The following is a 16,900-nucleotide window of genomic DNA, read 5'->3' as shown; positions in this document are numbered from 1 at the left end:
TTGTCACATGACCAAAAAAGGACACAGGGGCCCAAGGTAGCATTTGAACAGTGTCTCCAGGGATCACAGCCAGCCAGTGAATCTAAGATCAAGAGCCACCTTCTCTGTCAGGGGTGAAAAATGCCAGCCAAGAAACAAAAAGGAAAAAACACTTCACACCTTTTCCTCAGCCAGCTCAAGAGAAAGCAAAAAGTATTTCAGGTACAACTTTCCTCTGGGACGAGCATAACAACGTTGTACAGATGAATCCAGCATAAGGATCCAAATCCAGGCAGGAGAGTGTAATGCCTGCCTTGTACCCACTGCCCTCTCTCGAGTGACATGGGAGGCAGCAGCAGGTGGCTAAGGACTGGGTGGGTAGGTTCCAACCCTAGTGTCATCCCTTCTAGCTGTGTGTCCACTGAGCCTCAGTTTCTGCACTGGTACCTGCCTCCCAGGGTTGCTGTACAGATTAAAGGTGAAAAGTGCTGGCACCTCATACCTGCTCAGTAAGTGCTGACAGCCAATTGTGAAGACCAGCCCTTTTCACAGGAAGATCAACAAGCATCTGAGCACCCACTTGCTGAAGAAGTTCTGGGTACCTGGGGAGTAACTCATGCTCTGCCAGCAAGGAGCTTGCAATCCCATGGAAAACGTGTTCAACAAGACCTATACTCAGCAGGAATGCAGGATTTTTAAGTTATGTACAGTGCCGGAAGGACACTGTCTTGGATTAAAGCAGGAAAGGTTTCTGGAAAAGGGAGAGCAGTAGGGACGACAGGAGGCCCCAACCAGAGGCAGTACAAAGGGTTCGATCCTAGGTGTCACACACATACAAGTAAAGTCGGCTTCCAGGTTTAAGTAGATGCTGTTTTGACAACAAGCTATAACTTCATTTCAAAACATTACTGGATTAGGAGTAGCTTCTGTCCTTGAGTTTTCTCCAAAAACAAAAACAAAAACAAAAAAACAGCTACTCAAAGTACACCTGCCATTATGTGGAAGTTCCTGAATGTTTCTGATCATAAAAATGGATCCTGACACCCAAAAAGGTTAGGACCCAGTAGGCTAGAAGATTTTAAGGAGGGTAAGGTGGTAGGATATGGGAAGGAAATGGAAATGCAAAACTTAACGTTTAAAAACACTTCACATTTAAGGTTAACCTCAGAAGATGCACTGGAGTTCAACTTTCATGCTGGGCACTGCTTATGTAGGAGATGGGACACTGTTGTTAAGCCCACCGGCTTCTGAGCCAACCAGCACTGGGTTTGGGCCCAGAGCTTTCCCATCTCCACCTCTGTGACAATGGACAGATCACTTAACCTCTGTTCTCCCCTAAAAGGAAGATGGAGCATCCACTTGCAAGAGTGGTTCAGAGAACCACCAAGGATGCAAAGCACTCTACACAATACCTGGTACATAGTAAGTGCTCAGTAAACGGCAGCTCTTCATTTTATAGCCTCCAATGGATCAATCCAGGAAACTTGCAGTCCCAGGAGCACTGGAAGGCTTTTAACCCCACCTGCCTGGAAGTGGTACATCACCTGACACGACCCTTCTTTTTAGCAGCCTCCATATACAATCACAGAACCTCCAGGAACTCACAAGTCAAGAATCTGAGGGCCCAGATAGAGGGCCCAGTCCTGTCTGCACGCCCACCTGGCATGGTGGCCCTGGACTCTCGAGCCAGCTCTGACGATAATCAAGAGCTCCCCCGAGTGCAACAGCACCTACCTCCCAGGAACTCCTGCCTTCCGAGTCCTAGGTTTGCCTCTGGAAGCCACACAGAGCCTACCTAACCCCAGTACTGGAAACGAGCCCCCAGGCCCTTCACAGAGCCTGACACCTGCCCCCTTCCCATCCCATTGCTGAGAGGGCAAACTGTTCAAGGATTTGCTACCAACTCCTCCAAACTCTCCATTCCCCTCAGGTCAGAGACAAACCAAGAACTGACTTCCTTTTCCTTCTGAAAACTCAAATGATGGAAAAAAATGATGATTCTAGAAAGCCATTTCACTCTCTTAAGAATTCTGAACTATCTCTGAATAAGACACATGAACTGTTCCACTTGGATCTAAGAGCTGTAGCCCTGTAAGGCTGCCCCACCCCAGACCATCCGTGTGCACACTCTAAGCCTGCTCCAGGTCCCTGGAGGGTTGCAGCTGGGCATCCCCAGGTCTGCACCCTCCATATCCAGCACCATAAATGCTTGCTAGAAATGTTTATTCAACTGCTGAGCCACCTTTTCCAGTTTTACCATATTTCTCCATAAACAGTGTGCATCAGTTGGTGATTGAAACGTAAGTGTACTGCCTCCCAAGACCTGGAATTCATTCAGAGAGTACTTTTAAACACAGCATGCGGAGTATTGGTACGCCCTCCTTATTCAGGAAATGCTCTCCAGTTCGTGGAATCCCTGTGTCAATACTTGCTCAGCGCTACTCATGTGCCTGGAGAGTGAAAAGGAGCAGTTTGAGAAGGGGCTCTGAGCGTGGGCACTCACAAGGCTGGACTGAAAATGCGCTGCCTATGCAGCCGGCCACCGAGCCACAAACTCAGTCACCCAATCTGACAACCAGCTAGTGGGCCCCAAAGGGACCAGGCGGACTCAGGCCAGAGCCACCATCAGGAATAAAAAGAAAAAGCACGACTTCTACTGAAAGACAGAGCTCCCAGCTTCCAGAAGGCGGTTTACAGTGGGGGGCGGGGGGTGGGCAGGAGACCCCCTGAGGCAGTCACCCAGAGGTCGGGCTGGGTAAAATCAGTTCTGGATGAACCAGAACTCCGTCTGAGAAGACACTCACATGGACACCAAAACTGAGGCAAAGTAAATACAGCTCTCCTCCTTCACCTAACTCCACGCTTGGCACCCCTGAGGGCATGTCCTGCCACACGAAGCTGCATCATGAGCCCGGGTGACCATGGTGCCTGTTTATATCTGTATCAGGACAAAAACCCCTTCCCATAAGCTGATCTTGGACTGTCCTCCTAGGCCTCTGTGACCTCCAGCCAGGACAACATACCCTGACGAGAGCCGCCTCTGAGGACCTCCATGAAGACCGAATGTAAAGTCCACCTTCTTCTGAGGGAGAGAGTGAATCACAACAAGGTCTTACACCTGCTTCACAACCAACACTGTTACCTGCCTACTTCCCAAAGTCATAAAATGCCACACTGCTGTCCTCACACGTCCTGGCCATGACGTAAAGGAGCAAAGACAGGAAGGTTACTGAATGTGGGCAACCAGTGTGATCAGGAAGAGTCCACATGTTTAGATTTCATATCTACTAATATACTAATGAGAATCAGAACTAATAGTCTTCCATTTTAGAACTTATAAGATTCCTCTTTTCTGCAGGATCAATGGCATTTTAAATTAACATCAAAAGTGCTGTAATCTTGAAGCAGAAAAGGAAGCTGGAACACAAGACTCATGAAAAGTTCCACATCAGCTGGCAGTTGCCACACCATAGTGTGGTCTGGCCCAGGATTCTGTGTCCCTGACAGAAACCTTAAGATGTTTCCGGGACAGGCTGTCTAATGTCATCAACCTGTAAGATCTATCACAGGTAAATCGAACCCAAGTTGTAATCTCATATAAACTTGTGTGGGAGAGAAGAGGCTCCCACATCTTTTCTTACCAGCTCAAGAACGCTGCCTTCTTGGCCTCTTCTGAAGCTGCCTCTCCATGTTTGAGAGCAGTATGGTGGCGTTTAAAGTTGGAAACACTATCGTTTAATGACTTTGGCTAAGTCCCTCCCTAACTTTAGGGCAGTCACCTCACATTAAGTCAGTAGGAAACAAAGGCATCTTGTCCTCTCCTGGCCATGGGAGACACTCACTAAACAGTACTGTCATGATGTCGGCTTCTGCGCCTGCAGAAAGGGGAGACTGGCTACTCACCCCACCTGCCTTTATAGGCTGTTGGGAGAAAGCAGGAGACTCTGCTGCACAAAGTCAGGTAAAGCATACATCTCTGTGTAGAAGTGTGTTAGTGTTTGTTATTCAGAAAATTCACACAATGTACCTTGCATTAAAAGAAAAAACTTCTAGAACAACAATTCATGTTAGCCTCTGCTGCGCCTTCCAGAATCTGAACCTGGATCTCGAAGGAGCTTTATGGGGCAAATACACCAGTTCCCAATTCCACTTTGCAGATGAGGAACCTGCAGTCCAGTGAAGCTAAGTGGTATCTTAACCTTCAAATTCCTAGGTGGGAAAATTATCCTTCCCGTGTGTCTCTCTGCAGAGGCCCCTTGGTCACCTCCCCTTGGCCACCTGAAGTCTGCAGAACAGTGAAGAAGAAAAGTAGTTCCTGAGGTTTCCTGCTGGAGAGCCCAAGAAGGAGTCTAGGGTTCAGTCAGTTTAACCAGCACTTAGAAAGTACACCTAACACTTCTGCTCTAGACAGAGAAGACAAAGCCTGAACTCTGGTGAAACAATGAGTGTCGGATACAAACGGGAACCTAATCATTTGCTGATGAGATTATGCTTGGGTGGAATGACTCTGATTTCTGGGCAGGAGTAAGACAGTCCTCAACTTTATCCATAACAAAACAAGATTAACCTGGAACAAAGGCACACAGTGCACTTAAGAAAGATTTTCAACACCCTGGGCTGCCATACACAAGAAGAGTAAGGCTTCGACTGTTCTGAAAAACCGTTAGTTGCTTTTTGAAAAGGAGTGTACAGAATTTACTTTATTACTGAGTTGAGAGAAATTATTAACTCAGAGCCTGATGCTATAGATATTCAAATACTCCAGAGGCTAGAATATAGAGCAAAGAAACAACTTTCCTCTCAAGAACTCCTTTGTCAGGGAGATGGTCAGAAAGTGGTACTTTGTTACTTCCCTAAGTTTTCAGATACTTGTGGATATTAGGTCAGCTGCCTGACATTGAGTTTTCAAGCAAAAGCTAAGTTTGTTAGCATACTTGCATGCCCATAAAGGTAAGCATTACGTGACACAATTCTCTGTCGCTTCTCTCAGAAGAGGTTTAATTTTAGTGTTGGCTCTTCAACACTGTCCCCATTTTTATTTTCCAGGAGCATCTTAAATATGTGTCAACTAACTATGCAGAAGTGGAGTTCCTACTTGGGCAAGGCAGAAGAGGAGAACAGCTGTGTGCTGGCACCGCCTGGTTGGAGCCACCTAACTCTTACCTGAGCCCAGGTCAATCAAGAGAAACTGCAGAAATACAGTCACATCATCTCTGCCAGCAACCTATCCCTCCACGGCTCTGAGTTTCTATATGGGGTTTGCTCCAAGCCACACTCCTGTCAAACGGCTTATAAACAATACTCAGGGATGTCACTGACAACAGCAGCATTTAAAGGTGGCACTTTCTCACCACTCATATTCAGAGACAATTTCCCAATTTCATCCACCACACTTATATTAGCAGGACTCTGCACACACCTATCACAAGAGTGCCCCCAAATAAGCCACGTGAAATGTGCATTCCATGACACGTAACACAACCGTGGTCTTGGCCTCTCTTCCTCCTGTACTCCTAGGAACCCTTTAGATTAGAGCCTTACACAACACTGGAACCCCTGAGGTCACTGCCCCACCTAATCTACAACATGGTGACTGCCCGTTAAAGTGCCTCCTGATCCCAAAGCTCTCCTAGGTGGCGTTAAGGATCAGTGCTAATATCTCAGCAACCTTTCAGACTCTCCGGAAGGCAAACAAGCACATGGAATTCAAGAAATTACACTCTGATGCAAAAGTCACCAAGGCTACATTTTTCAAGTCACTTGTTTTATCCTCTAATATTTCAGTCTTGGGAATTGCTGCAGCACCCGTTTCTGCAAAAATTCTGCAAGGTTTTATATAGCTTGTGCCTACTCCACCCCCAAAGTCATAACAAAAATGTATACAATATTTCTTAAAGACAATTACCACCAAGTCTATCTTAATGGGGTCTGAAGACCAGGAATGACAGAATTACTTATGATACAGAAATCAGAGTCTTACAAAAATAACTCTATTTCTGCCAGAATTGTACAATCCAACATGAATTATTCCCAAAATGCTAGGCTAAAGCCTACTGCTAAAAGTAATCAGCCAAACTCACGTAAAGGAAAAGCAAAAGCCCCCATAGTGACAGAAACCTAAGTTACCTAGCCAAGTCCAAGATGGTTTATTTCTTCCATTCCCAGCACATTAAAAAGTGGTTTCAATGGCCACTTCCTGGTCTCCCAGGAAATGCAGGGGCTCACTTCATACTTGGATGCCACTACATCTTCCCATTGCTGAACTGCTCCTGCCACAGGGGTAAATGACCCCTATGGCCGTAAACCACTCATAAAAAATATGAGAACGCGATGAGTCTTTCCCTACACACACGGAGGGGGGCAGGGGAGATCCCTCCACAAACACTAGCCTCCGTGGAGGAGCACCTGAGAAAGCGACACCCTGGGGTTAACCCTGATGGCCTAGGTCACAACCCAACAGGCTAGGACCCCAGGTAGGGCGTAGACAGCCAACGGAGGGCTCTGGGTGGAATGGGAGAGCAAACAATCATCTTTAATTCACTACCAAAAAGCGAGGCTCTGGCTTGGCCTGAGACGCAATGAGTACTTAGGCCCAGAAAGGTAACAGAAAGAATCCCACTCTCCACAAGATCATCTTCCGTCGGCAGGGACCCCAAGAGAGACCCGGCAAAGGCATGCCCACTCTCAGAACCAAAAGGTACTCTCCAAGCGCCCTGGGCACCCGGCTAGGTGCAAAGCAGGCCAGGGGGGTTCCCTCCGAAGCCAGGAAGGTGCTTCCAGACGGGAGCAAAGAGAAAGAGGACTTCCCTGATCACCCAGAAAACCGAGACACCGCCGGCACCGGCTCCCCGAGTCATACCCCGGACACCAGTTGCTCCACAGCCTTTCCCCCCTCCCCTGCCCCCCGCCGGGAGGGCTTCCCGGGGGTCGCGGGTCCCCCGGGAAGGGCGAGGCGGGCGAGCTCCGTCAGCAGCAGCAAGGGTCGTAGAGCTGGACCGGGAGAGGAGAAAAAGCTCTGGTCTCAGCTCCCATCTGCTCCCTCCGCCCAGGCCGCACGAAAGCCTCGGCCTCACGTACCGAGCGCCGCCGGGCTGCCCGACCAGCCCCCGGCCCGGGCCCGGGGGGCGAGATGCCGGGATGGCAGCGGCCCTCGGGGGCAGGTGGGTGTCCGGTGGGTCCCCCGGAGCCCTGCGGGCGAGGGGCACTATGGAGGGGGAGGGTCCCGGGCCCACGCGGCCTCCACCCCAGCCCGTGTGGTGAACACTTACGTTGCTCTGGGGGTCGATGGCCTGCAGCAGCCGGTCCCTGATCTGCTGCGGAGACGGCGGAGCCGCTGTCATTGCCTGGGCGAGGCGGGGGGGGAGCGGCCGGGCCAGCGGGCGGGCGGGCTGAGGCGGGGGACGGGGTCACTCACTCGCCTGCCTCCGGGAGCGGAGCCTCATGTTCCCCGCGGCACCGGGGGAAGTGGGGGCGCGCGGGGTGGCGGAGAGGGGAGCCGGGGCCGGGGCTCAGGCCCGGGGCGCCGCCGCCACCAGAGGAGGAGGAGGAGCCGCCGGAGCCGTCGCCGCTGCTGCCGCCGCCGCCGCCGCCTCGAGAACCAAACTCCAGTGAGCTGCCCCCGCGCGGAGCACTCTGGGTAACCCGCGCCGCACGCAGCGTCGGCACCACGCTGAGGAGGTTGGGAGATGGGGCAGGCAGAGACGCCAAACTTGGGCGGGGCCACACGCGGGCCCCGCCCCGCGCCTCTACGCATGCGCGCGCAGGCGCATTGTCCCCGCCCGGCCAAAGGGGCCGTTGGGAGGCGGTTGGGCAGGGGAACGGCCACCGCCTGGATGCCCCGCCCCCACCCAAGCTGGGCGGGGGCCGAGGTTTCCGACGGAAACGGTCGATACGCGCCGAGTCCTTGAACCCGGGCGCTCTGGGTGGCCGCCTGAGGGCAGCGGGGCGGAGAGGACAGCGGAAGGACCCCTCCTAGGGCAGAAAAGCTTTCCCCATTCTGACGGAGGTGACGGGAGTCGCGGGTGGGAGGAGCTGCCAAGTTTTCTGAGCCCGGGGGTCCTCCTCAGCCTCTCTATCTGCGTTCCTGGGGGCCAGGAGGCAGACGTCCACGTTGTAATTCCGTGCGCGGGTCAACTGAGGAGCCGAGGAACGCTGCCGCCCCCGCCCCTCCAGAGGGCGTGGATGCGAGCCGGGGGTCTGCAGCGCCGAGGGCCAGGATCCCAAAAGCATGAGACTGCAAAGTGCCTCACGGAGGAGCCGCTACCCAAGCTGGGAAAGCCCCAAACCATGAGCTGACACCAACGTTGCAAACCTGTGTCCACGCCAGGGTTTCTCAACCTGGGCACCAGTAACATTTGGGGCCGGATCGCTGTTGTTGTAGGGCCTGTCCTGTGCATTGCAGGATGTTCAGCAGCATCCCTGGTTTCTACCCACTAGATGCCAGTAGCACCCTTTCCCCGCTGGGGACGACCAAAAACGTCTCCTGTCACTGCCAGAGGTCCGTCCCCTGGTTGGCAGAACCGACCCCTGTTGGGAATCACTGGTTTAAAAGACCCTTCCACACTTTGCGTGGAGATGCTGGAAAATTGAAGCCCTCATTCTCTGAACCTCCTTTAAAAAGGAGGAAACGGAGGCCCAAGGTCACCCAGAGTTATAGGTCAAACCCAGAATTGTTAAATGTCAAGTCTAAGGGCTTCCCCCCCGCCCCCTCACTGCCTTCTTTCATTGCTGTCTCCTCTCTCTCTGGAAGCTCTGTTAAATATACGGTTTTGCGAAGGGGTAGAAAAGCAGGCTGAGTGGATTATTAGCCGCAGCCTCGGAAGAAATAACTTTTTTCGTTGTTACAGGAAGGCCTAGATTTAAAACAGAGGCAGCTGATGAGAACCACATGTGCGCCTTGGATCTGTGCTACACCTGTTAGTCTTGCATTTGTCATGCTTCTGGGAAGCATTTTTATTTGCAAAAACGGCGGCTTCCGCACGTGGTTGTGGTTGCCTGCTTCTGCACGTGGGAAAAGTTTTACATCACACTTGTAGGAGGCAATAAATACCGGCAAAAGACTTCTCTTTAATTTACTCACTCTCCCTCCTAGAATGAGGTGCTTTGTGTACACGGTCCCGGTTGGAAACCAGCCCACTTGGAGATATTCTTTATCTCACTTCAGATAAGCAAAATAAACAATCACTCCCCCAAGTATATTCCGGTCCTGCCTCCCTTTTTAATTTCTGACAGATATACAATACATTATTTTCTAAATCAAGGGTTACTTAGAAACAAGCAATTTGTTTCCCATGGGTCAGGTTACTTAAGAAAGAGCTGGAAAGCATTCCATTTACCTGCTCTTTTTAAACTAAGAAGAAACATTAAGATGACTGTGAGCTCCACAAGGGCACTGATTCCGTGTCCCCAGTAGATAGAGGAGTGCTTATTAAATATATGTGAAATAAGTGAATGAATGTCTCATCCAAATACATGGCAGCTGTATACACACACCCAGACGTATTTATGCAGTTCAGTTCCACAGATCCGGCACACAGTGGGGGCTCGATAAATATTTAATAAATGAAGTACTTCATTAGATATAAATACACATGAGGATGCACATGGGCACACACAGGTATCTGTATATAGTATATGTAGTCTTATTCCACATTTAACATATACAAAGGGTGCTTATTTATAAAGATTAAATCAGATAGCCACTAAATGGGAGTCTTGAAAATGTTAGTAGTTCTCTTAGGTCCAGGGTAGATAATGCAGTTCACCTAGCAGACTTTTTGCTTTGAGGAAGAAATACTTGAAATGGCAAGGCTGGGGCTCGAAGTAAACCCTCTTGCTATAATGGTTCTTCCCTGGCAATATGTCCCTAAAATTATTTAGATAGAGAGCACCAGCCCCACTGTCCTGAAGGGACAAGATCTTTTGTGCTTGGAATGCCTCACCTCTTAGCAAGGTGGCCCCCAAAGAGGAAGGGAGAGGAAGTGGCTCTGACCCCTGACTTGCTCCTGCCATGGGAAGTGGCAGGGAAGGTAGTTTCAGGGGCCTGTGTGCCCAGCATCCTCAGCCAAGCTTGGCAGGTTGGGAGTGGACTCCTCCTCCTCGCCGGACAAGCAAGGGCATCACAACAGGAGGCCATGAGCAGGCCAGCTCCCACAACTGCAGCGGACCAGTGTTCAACAGTGACAGCAGGTGGTGGCGAGGAGCAACGGCAGGCATACCTGGGCAGACATACCTGAAGTGAAAAGCAGCTGTGCCCCTTTAGACACATAAACCCCTGGAGCTGGGCAACTTAAAGGAGAAGTTGTTACTGGACTTATCCCAATAAGGTATGTGAAGACTCCAATGATTAATAGGAAAATGTGTGCAAAGCCACCACCCGACTTGGACCCATATGTTTGCTCTGAGTTTAACGGTCTGGTGGGAATTTTTAAAAAACACTCTCTAGCGTATTAACTCCTTCAGCCACATCAATGATCTCAGAAGCACCTAGAGATGGGTTTCAGAGTTCGGCGTGGCTTTGCAGCAAGTCCTGTTCAAAAGTGAAGCCAGTTTCAGCTGGTTCTGAATAGCCCCTGATATGTCACTGCTTTTAGGAAGGGTTTCAAAGATAGGTGAGTGAACTCAATTTTTATCATGTCTCCAAGTGTGGGGATACAAACATGCACAAAGCCTGCTCCTGGGGAGCTAGTTTTGAAGCCAAGACCTGAAAACAGGTTAGGGGCTCATTAATACAATACCATAGTTGTACTGTCCAAGCAAAGTGTTGCAGAAGCACAAAGGGGGGAGTTCTGGAGTACAGAGAAAAATGACTGACATGGAGGCAGCATTTCAACTGAGAGCGTTTCCATACGTCGACACCCTCTGACTCGGCATTTCACAACTTCTAGAAATGTATCTGCAGGAAGCAATCAGATGCAGACAAATGTGCCTGTACAAGGAAGATCACAGCAGCATCGTTTCTAAGGGCAAAAGACTGGAAGCCACCTATGTGTCCAGTAATAGGGGGGTATATAAATAAACTGGGAGTCAGTTCATGGAAATGGGATGGTTACGGACTAGGAGGGACCATAGGATTCTGTAATTCCATTTGGGTGGTGGTCTTGTCTTATGTAGGCAACATGTAGAAATTCACCAAGCTGTATGTCACTATAGATTAAACTTCAAAAATAAATAAAGGAATATAGAGCTGGCTAGCTAGATAATCTAGCCATTATAAACCAGCATTGAATAATACAGGAAAATGCTCCCAATTTAATATTAAATGCTAAAACGCAACATATAAACTATATATCTTACAATCTCAATTTTAGTTGCATTAAAATATATATACTTATGCACATAATTCATAGAAAAAAATACTGGAAGAAACCAAAACATTTATCTCTGACAGGTGATTTTTATTCTGACACTTTTGCCTGAAGTTCCACGTTTTCTAGAACGAATATGTGATGCCTCCTGATGATCTCGTCCAGTGCTGGTGTTATTCTGACCTCTAGTAGTCTCGAATTCTCACCTTCTGACTGAGGTACTGCTAATTTGAAGTATAATCATAATCTCCAAAATCCTGAAGATGGGTTTGCTATCAGGGTGACTGATGGTTGTCAATCTAAGTCCTAACAGTTTGTGTTTTCCCAACGGCCCCAATTTTGTATTATTTTTAGTAATCAAGAGAATAACGACTGGGAGTAATATTGAGTACCCACTATGTGTCAAGTTCCACTGAGGGCTTCACATGAGGGCCCTGATGAAGCCCTCTGGACAGTCAGACGCTTGCATCAGCTCCTCCCCTTGACTCTGTGTGGGGTCTGCTACTCACTTTGGCCTAGAGGATGCGGTAGAAGCCACACTCTGCCTGATCCAGACTGAACCTCTAAGAAGGCCTGGCAGTTACCACACAACTCAGCAATTCCACTCCTGTGAATCACCCCAAGAAAACTGAAAACATACGCTGACACAGACTTGTACAGGTAAATGTCCATAGCAGCTCTATCCTTAATAGGTGCAACATGCAAAGGCCAAAAACCCATCAACTGGTGATTGGATAAACGAAGTGTACATCTATACACTGGAATATTACTCAACCATAAAAGGGAGTGAAGTGCCAACACACGCCACAATGTGGATGAACCTTGAAAACATTATGCTGAGTGAAGGAAGGCAGACACAAAAGACCACATCTTGTATGATCCCGTTTATATGAAATGTCCAGAATAGGCAAATCCATAGAGACAGAAAGTAGATTGATGGTTGCCAGGGCTGGGAGAGAATTTGCAGTGGTTGCTAATGGGTGCGGGGTTTCTTTTTGGAGTCATAAAAATGTTCTGGAATTAGATTGTAGCGATGATTGCCTCTGTAAATACACCAAAAACCACTGAATCATCCAATTTCAATAGGTGACCTGTATGTGAATTGTATCTCAATAAAACTGTTAAAAACAAGAGGAGGCAGTAGCCTGGCAGTGTCCATCTGCCTTTGCAGTCCTGAGAGCACCAAGTTGCCATGTCAGAATCTGGTGACCGTGCTGGAGGGGCACGTGGCAAGAAGGAGCGGCCTGGGGCCTCCATGGAGAATAAGGAACCAGGAGACACAGAATGCTGTGCCCCACGTGTCTAACCCCATCAGCTGGGCCACCCGGGCTGAGGTGCCAAGATACATGAGTCGAGAAGCCTCCTTGGAGCTCAGAGACAGCCTCACTGGGCTGTTCCAATTTCCTGCCCACTGAACTGTAACTAAATATAGATGTTTTAAGCCACTCAGTATTGGGGTCACTCGTTACACAGCGCTAGCTGACACATAGTTGCTACTGTAATCCTCAAATGACACACAAGGAGGAGCCTGAGGCTGAAGAATGAGGAGACTTGCCCACAGCCACTTAGCCCACAACGATGCAGCTGGGATTCCAGGCTGGATCTTTCTGATTCCAAACCTTGCTCTCTGGTCTTTACCACTCCTCAGCTCCGGCACCCCTCCTGCCTCATGTTTGTCGTTTGCCATGTGTCTCCTGTGTTCCCTCCTCCGCCCCAATCTTCTTGCCTGCTGACCATTTCTCTCTCTCATCTGCTGAACGCACACATCCAGGCAGCTCTTTTTTTTTTTTTTTAAGCTTTAATTATCTTCTTTATTATGCTAACCTTCAGTACAGCGTAAAGGATAATCATATATAAAAACAACACAGTACACATAATTTTAACACACACACAGACACACACACGAAGGAAATAAAAGATTAATCTTTTATTTCCACTTTTCTACTGCCATCTAGTCTTTTTCTAGGAGCTTTAGGTATGCTTGTATCAATCTCTTTTCAATTTATATTTAATTCTTCAGAAGGCAGACCAGGTAACATACTTTGGAAATTATAAAATCAATTTTGTCTGTCTTTTTGGTTTGTAGTCATAAAATTATTATTTTTGCTTTATTTCATTTTAAAAAGAAGACCTCAAAAATCTTGCTAAGACTCACAGATATAGAGAACAAACTAATGGTTACCAGTGGGGGGTGCGGGCAATATAGGGGTGAGGGAGTGGGTGGTACAAACTATTGGGTGTGAGATAGGCTACAAGGATGTATTGTACAACACAGGGAATATAGCTAATAATTTTGTAAATGGAAAGTAACCATTAAAAATTGTACGAAAATTTGTTTAAATCTTGCTAAAATAGTGTGTAATCTATTTGAAGTGCTCAAATAACCTAATCACGATTGGAATGATCTAATCACTTGTTAGATTGGATCAGAAGCTATTCCTTTGTTTACTGCAGTTTTATGTTCTCTCAATTAATCTGATGATGCAAAGAAACAGTCACTCTACTAATTCTCTAGTTAATTGTTTTATTTTATTTTATTTTATTTTATTTTATTTTATTTTATTTTGTCTACAGAAGTAAAATAAGAAGTTCAGTGAAGGAACTGCAGGATAAATGATAAATTTGTCATAGCTTTTATCCGTGATTGGCCTTTTCTACTCCAGGTGGCTCTTTCTGACACAGGGTTTGAATCTTCTTGTTCCCTGCTCTAAAAACTTAGTAGTCTCCTAGTTCATCTTGCCTAAGTCCTTGGCCTTTCGAGGTCCTCTTGTCACACACCACACATGTCACACATTGATACATGCCATATACATGCGTTGCCCATGTTCCTGCTCAGCCTTATTTCTCACCATCCCTAAGTGGGTTTTCTCCACTTCTGTCTGTCACACTGGTCACCTAATTCTCCAACTGGGGGACTTGGATCCTCAGAGGACCTGGTCAAAGTCATGTGGCTGGATTGGGGGCAGGATGATGACTATGGTCCAGAGCTTGGGGTTCCCAGACTCACAGGGAAACGCATGAACCAAATCAGGTACAAGCCATTTCCCTAAAGAGCAGACGAAGGCCAAGGGGTTGATGTCGAAAACCAAATGAGGAGATTGTGATCAGAGTGGAGCAGATGGAAGCAGACGGAAGCCAGGATGAAAGGCCCCAGACTGGCCAACGGAACTTCTCAGAAACACACACACACACACACACACACACACACACACACACACACATGCACAAGATCAAGCCATTTATCAAAATTCCTTCTGGCCTTTCCTGAACCTTCCATGTGCTCTCCAGGGTCACTGAGGCCCACAGACTCCCAAGTGAGAGTACAATTTTGATGCAAAGTGGTCAGACATGGGAACCACCCATCCCCCATCCAGGCAACCAGAGTTTACTTGCCTTAAAGCAGAACTGGATTATTGTATCAAATGGCTTGGGCAAGATTCTCTTATCTTAGTGCAGTTTCAGGAGGAGAGGTCAGGGGACACGAGCAAGCAGATTCTATTCAAAGGGTCTGACCCATGCAAGCCTATCCGATTTGAGAGCCCACTTACCCTGAGAACACCCTGAGCTCTGCCTGCTTCCCAGGATCAGGGAGGTGCAGAAAAGGGTGGAGGTTCTAGAAGCTCTATTTGCATCTTTTTCCTTTTTAACCTCAAAATGCAGTGTTGCTTTCCCTCAGGTTTCCTGGATGCTCGGATGTTTACTTCTTTGTGGTTTTTTTTCTTTCCTGATTACACGAGTAGTAGATATTTGCAAAGTGTAGACAATTAGTCAAGTAGAGCAAAGTATGAAACAAGATTGAAAAACCACTCCCTGATGGAAATCTCTGCACTGGTCTACTTTTGTGTGTGTTTGAAATTTTCCAAGAGAAGGATAAAGACGAAAAAAGGAAAAGAAACCACTCAGCCAGGCCTGTGCGTTTGCTTGGTTTTGTGTGTGGCAAATGCGAGTCATGTAGTTTGGAGATGGTGTTGTCTGCAAAGCCAAAAATATTTACTGTCTGGCAGAATAACACCCCCTGCCCCAGCCCCCAAAGATAGCCCCGTCCTAATCCTCGGAACCTGTAAATAAATTGTGTTAGATGGCAAGGGAGAATTAAGGTTGCAGATGGAAGGAAGGTTGCTACTCTGCTGACCTTAAGATGGAGAGATGTTCCTGAATTATCCTGGTGGGCCCAGTGTAACCACAGGGGTCTTAAATGGGGAAGAGGGAAGGAGAAATGTCAGAATCAGAGAGATTGCGTCATGAGAAAGAGTCAACCAGCCATTGCTGGCTTGGATGATGGAGGAAGGGGACTACAAACCAAGGATGAGGGCAGCCCCTAAAAGCTGGAAAAGGCAGGGAAACGGATTCTCCCCTACAGCCTCTAGAAGGAACCAGCTCTGCCAACACCTTGATTTTAGCCCACTGAGACCCGTTTTGGACTTCTGACCTCCAGAACTGTAAGATAATAAATGTATTGTTTTAAGCCATGAAGTCTAAGGCCATCTGTCACAGCAGCCACAGGGAAACTCATACAGGCCCCTGACTAAAAAAGCTTACCACCCTCTCTTTCAGATGCAGAGCTGCCCAATTAGAGCTTTCAGCCATGAAATGCATGTGAAATGGAGCTACTTGTGACTGGGGGACTGGGTTTTTCATTTTAATTCATTGAGATGGAAACTGAAATAGCCACAGGTGGCTGGTGGCTACTGAACAGATAGCAGAGGCCCTTGCTACTCAGAGTGTGGTCCAGAGACCAGCTACACAGGCTTCCCCTGGGAGCTGATTAGAAACACAGAATCACAGCCTGAGCCCCTAGCCTGCTAAGTCGAATCCATACTTCGCCACGAGCCCCAGGAGATTCATGGGGACATCAGAGTCTGAGACACTGTGGTGGAAGCCACCATTCACTTCCACGCAAATAACTGACCATGGAACAACAGGAGGCAAGGCCCATTCTTAGCAGTTCTCAGGGTCGGATTTCCTAGACACATGGGGTTTTTTGTTTTTTTAATTTTTAATGCTTCAAAGCATACTATTAGCCAAGTAGATAAACTAACAGCTATTGAATATCTACTACAGCCCAGACCCTTGACCATCTATTATGGACTGAACTGTGCCCCCTCCAAATTCATATGTTCAAGCTGCAACTCCCAATTCAACTGTATGTGGAGACAGAACCTTTAAAGAGGTAACTAAGGTTAAATGAGGTCATAAGGGTGGGCTCCTGATCCAATATGGCTGGTGTCCTTATAAGAAGAGAGACCCCTGGACTTCCCAGGTGGCACAGTGGTTGAGAATCTGCCTGCCAATGCAGGGGACACGGGTTCAATCCCTGGTCCAGGAAGATCCCACATGCCGTGGAACAACTAAGCCTGTGTGCCACAACTACTGAGCCTGCACTCTAGAGCCCACGAGCCACAACTACTGAGCCCGCGTGCCACAACTACTGAAGCCCACATGCCTAGAGCCCGTGCTCCACAACAAGAGAAGTCACCACAATGACAAGCCTGTGCACCACAACGAAGAGCAGCTGCCACTCCATGCAACTAGAGAAAGCCCGTGCGCAGCAACGAAGACGCAACGCAGCCAAAAATAAATAAATAAAACAAAATTTTAAAAATTAAAAAAAAAAA

At 48.0% G+C, this 16,900-nt stretch overlaps 1 protein-coding gene across 1 annotated transcript in view; it reads right to left on the bottom strand.

The window, feature by feature from the left end:
• MED26 (mediator complex subunit 26) overlaps positions 1–7,571 on the bottom strand; it is a 39,912-nt gene extending 32,341 nt beyond the window's left edge. The window contains exon 1 of the mRNA XM_059918171.1: positions 7,248–7,571. Coding sequence (XP_059774154.1) covers positions 7,248–7,319 — 72 coding nt within the window. The 5' untranslated portion in view covers positions 7,320–7,571. The remainder of the gene's footprint in view (positions 1–7,247) is intronic.
• Between the last annotated feature and the right edge of the window lie 9,329 nt (positions 7,572–16,900).

The sequence above is a fragment of the Balaenoptera ricei genome, chromosome 3 (assembly GCF_028023285.1).
Source record: "Balaenoptera ricei isolate mBalRic1 chromosome 3, mBalRic1.hap2, whole genome shotgun sequence".
NCBI classification, from domain to species: Eukaryota; Metazoa; Chordata; class Mammalia; order Artiodactyla; family Balaenopteridae; genus Balaenoptera; species Balaenoptera ricei.
The sequence above is the reverse complement of the archived record's forward strand: the minus strand, read 5'-3'. Positions and strand labels throughout refer to the sequence as shown.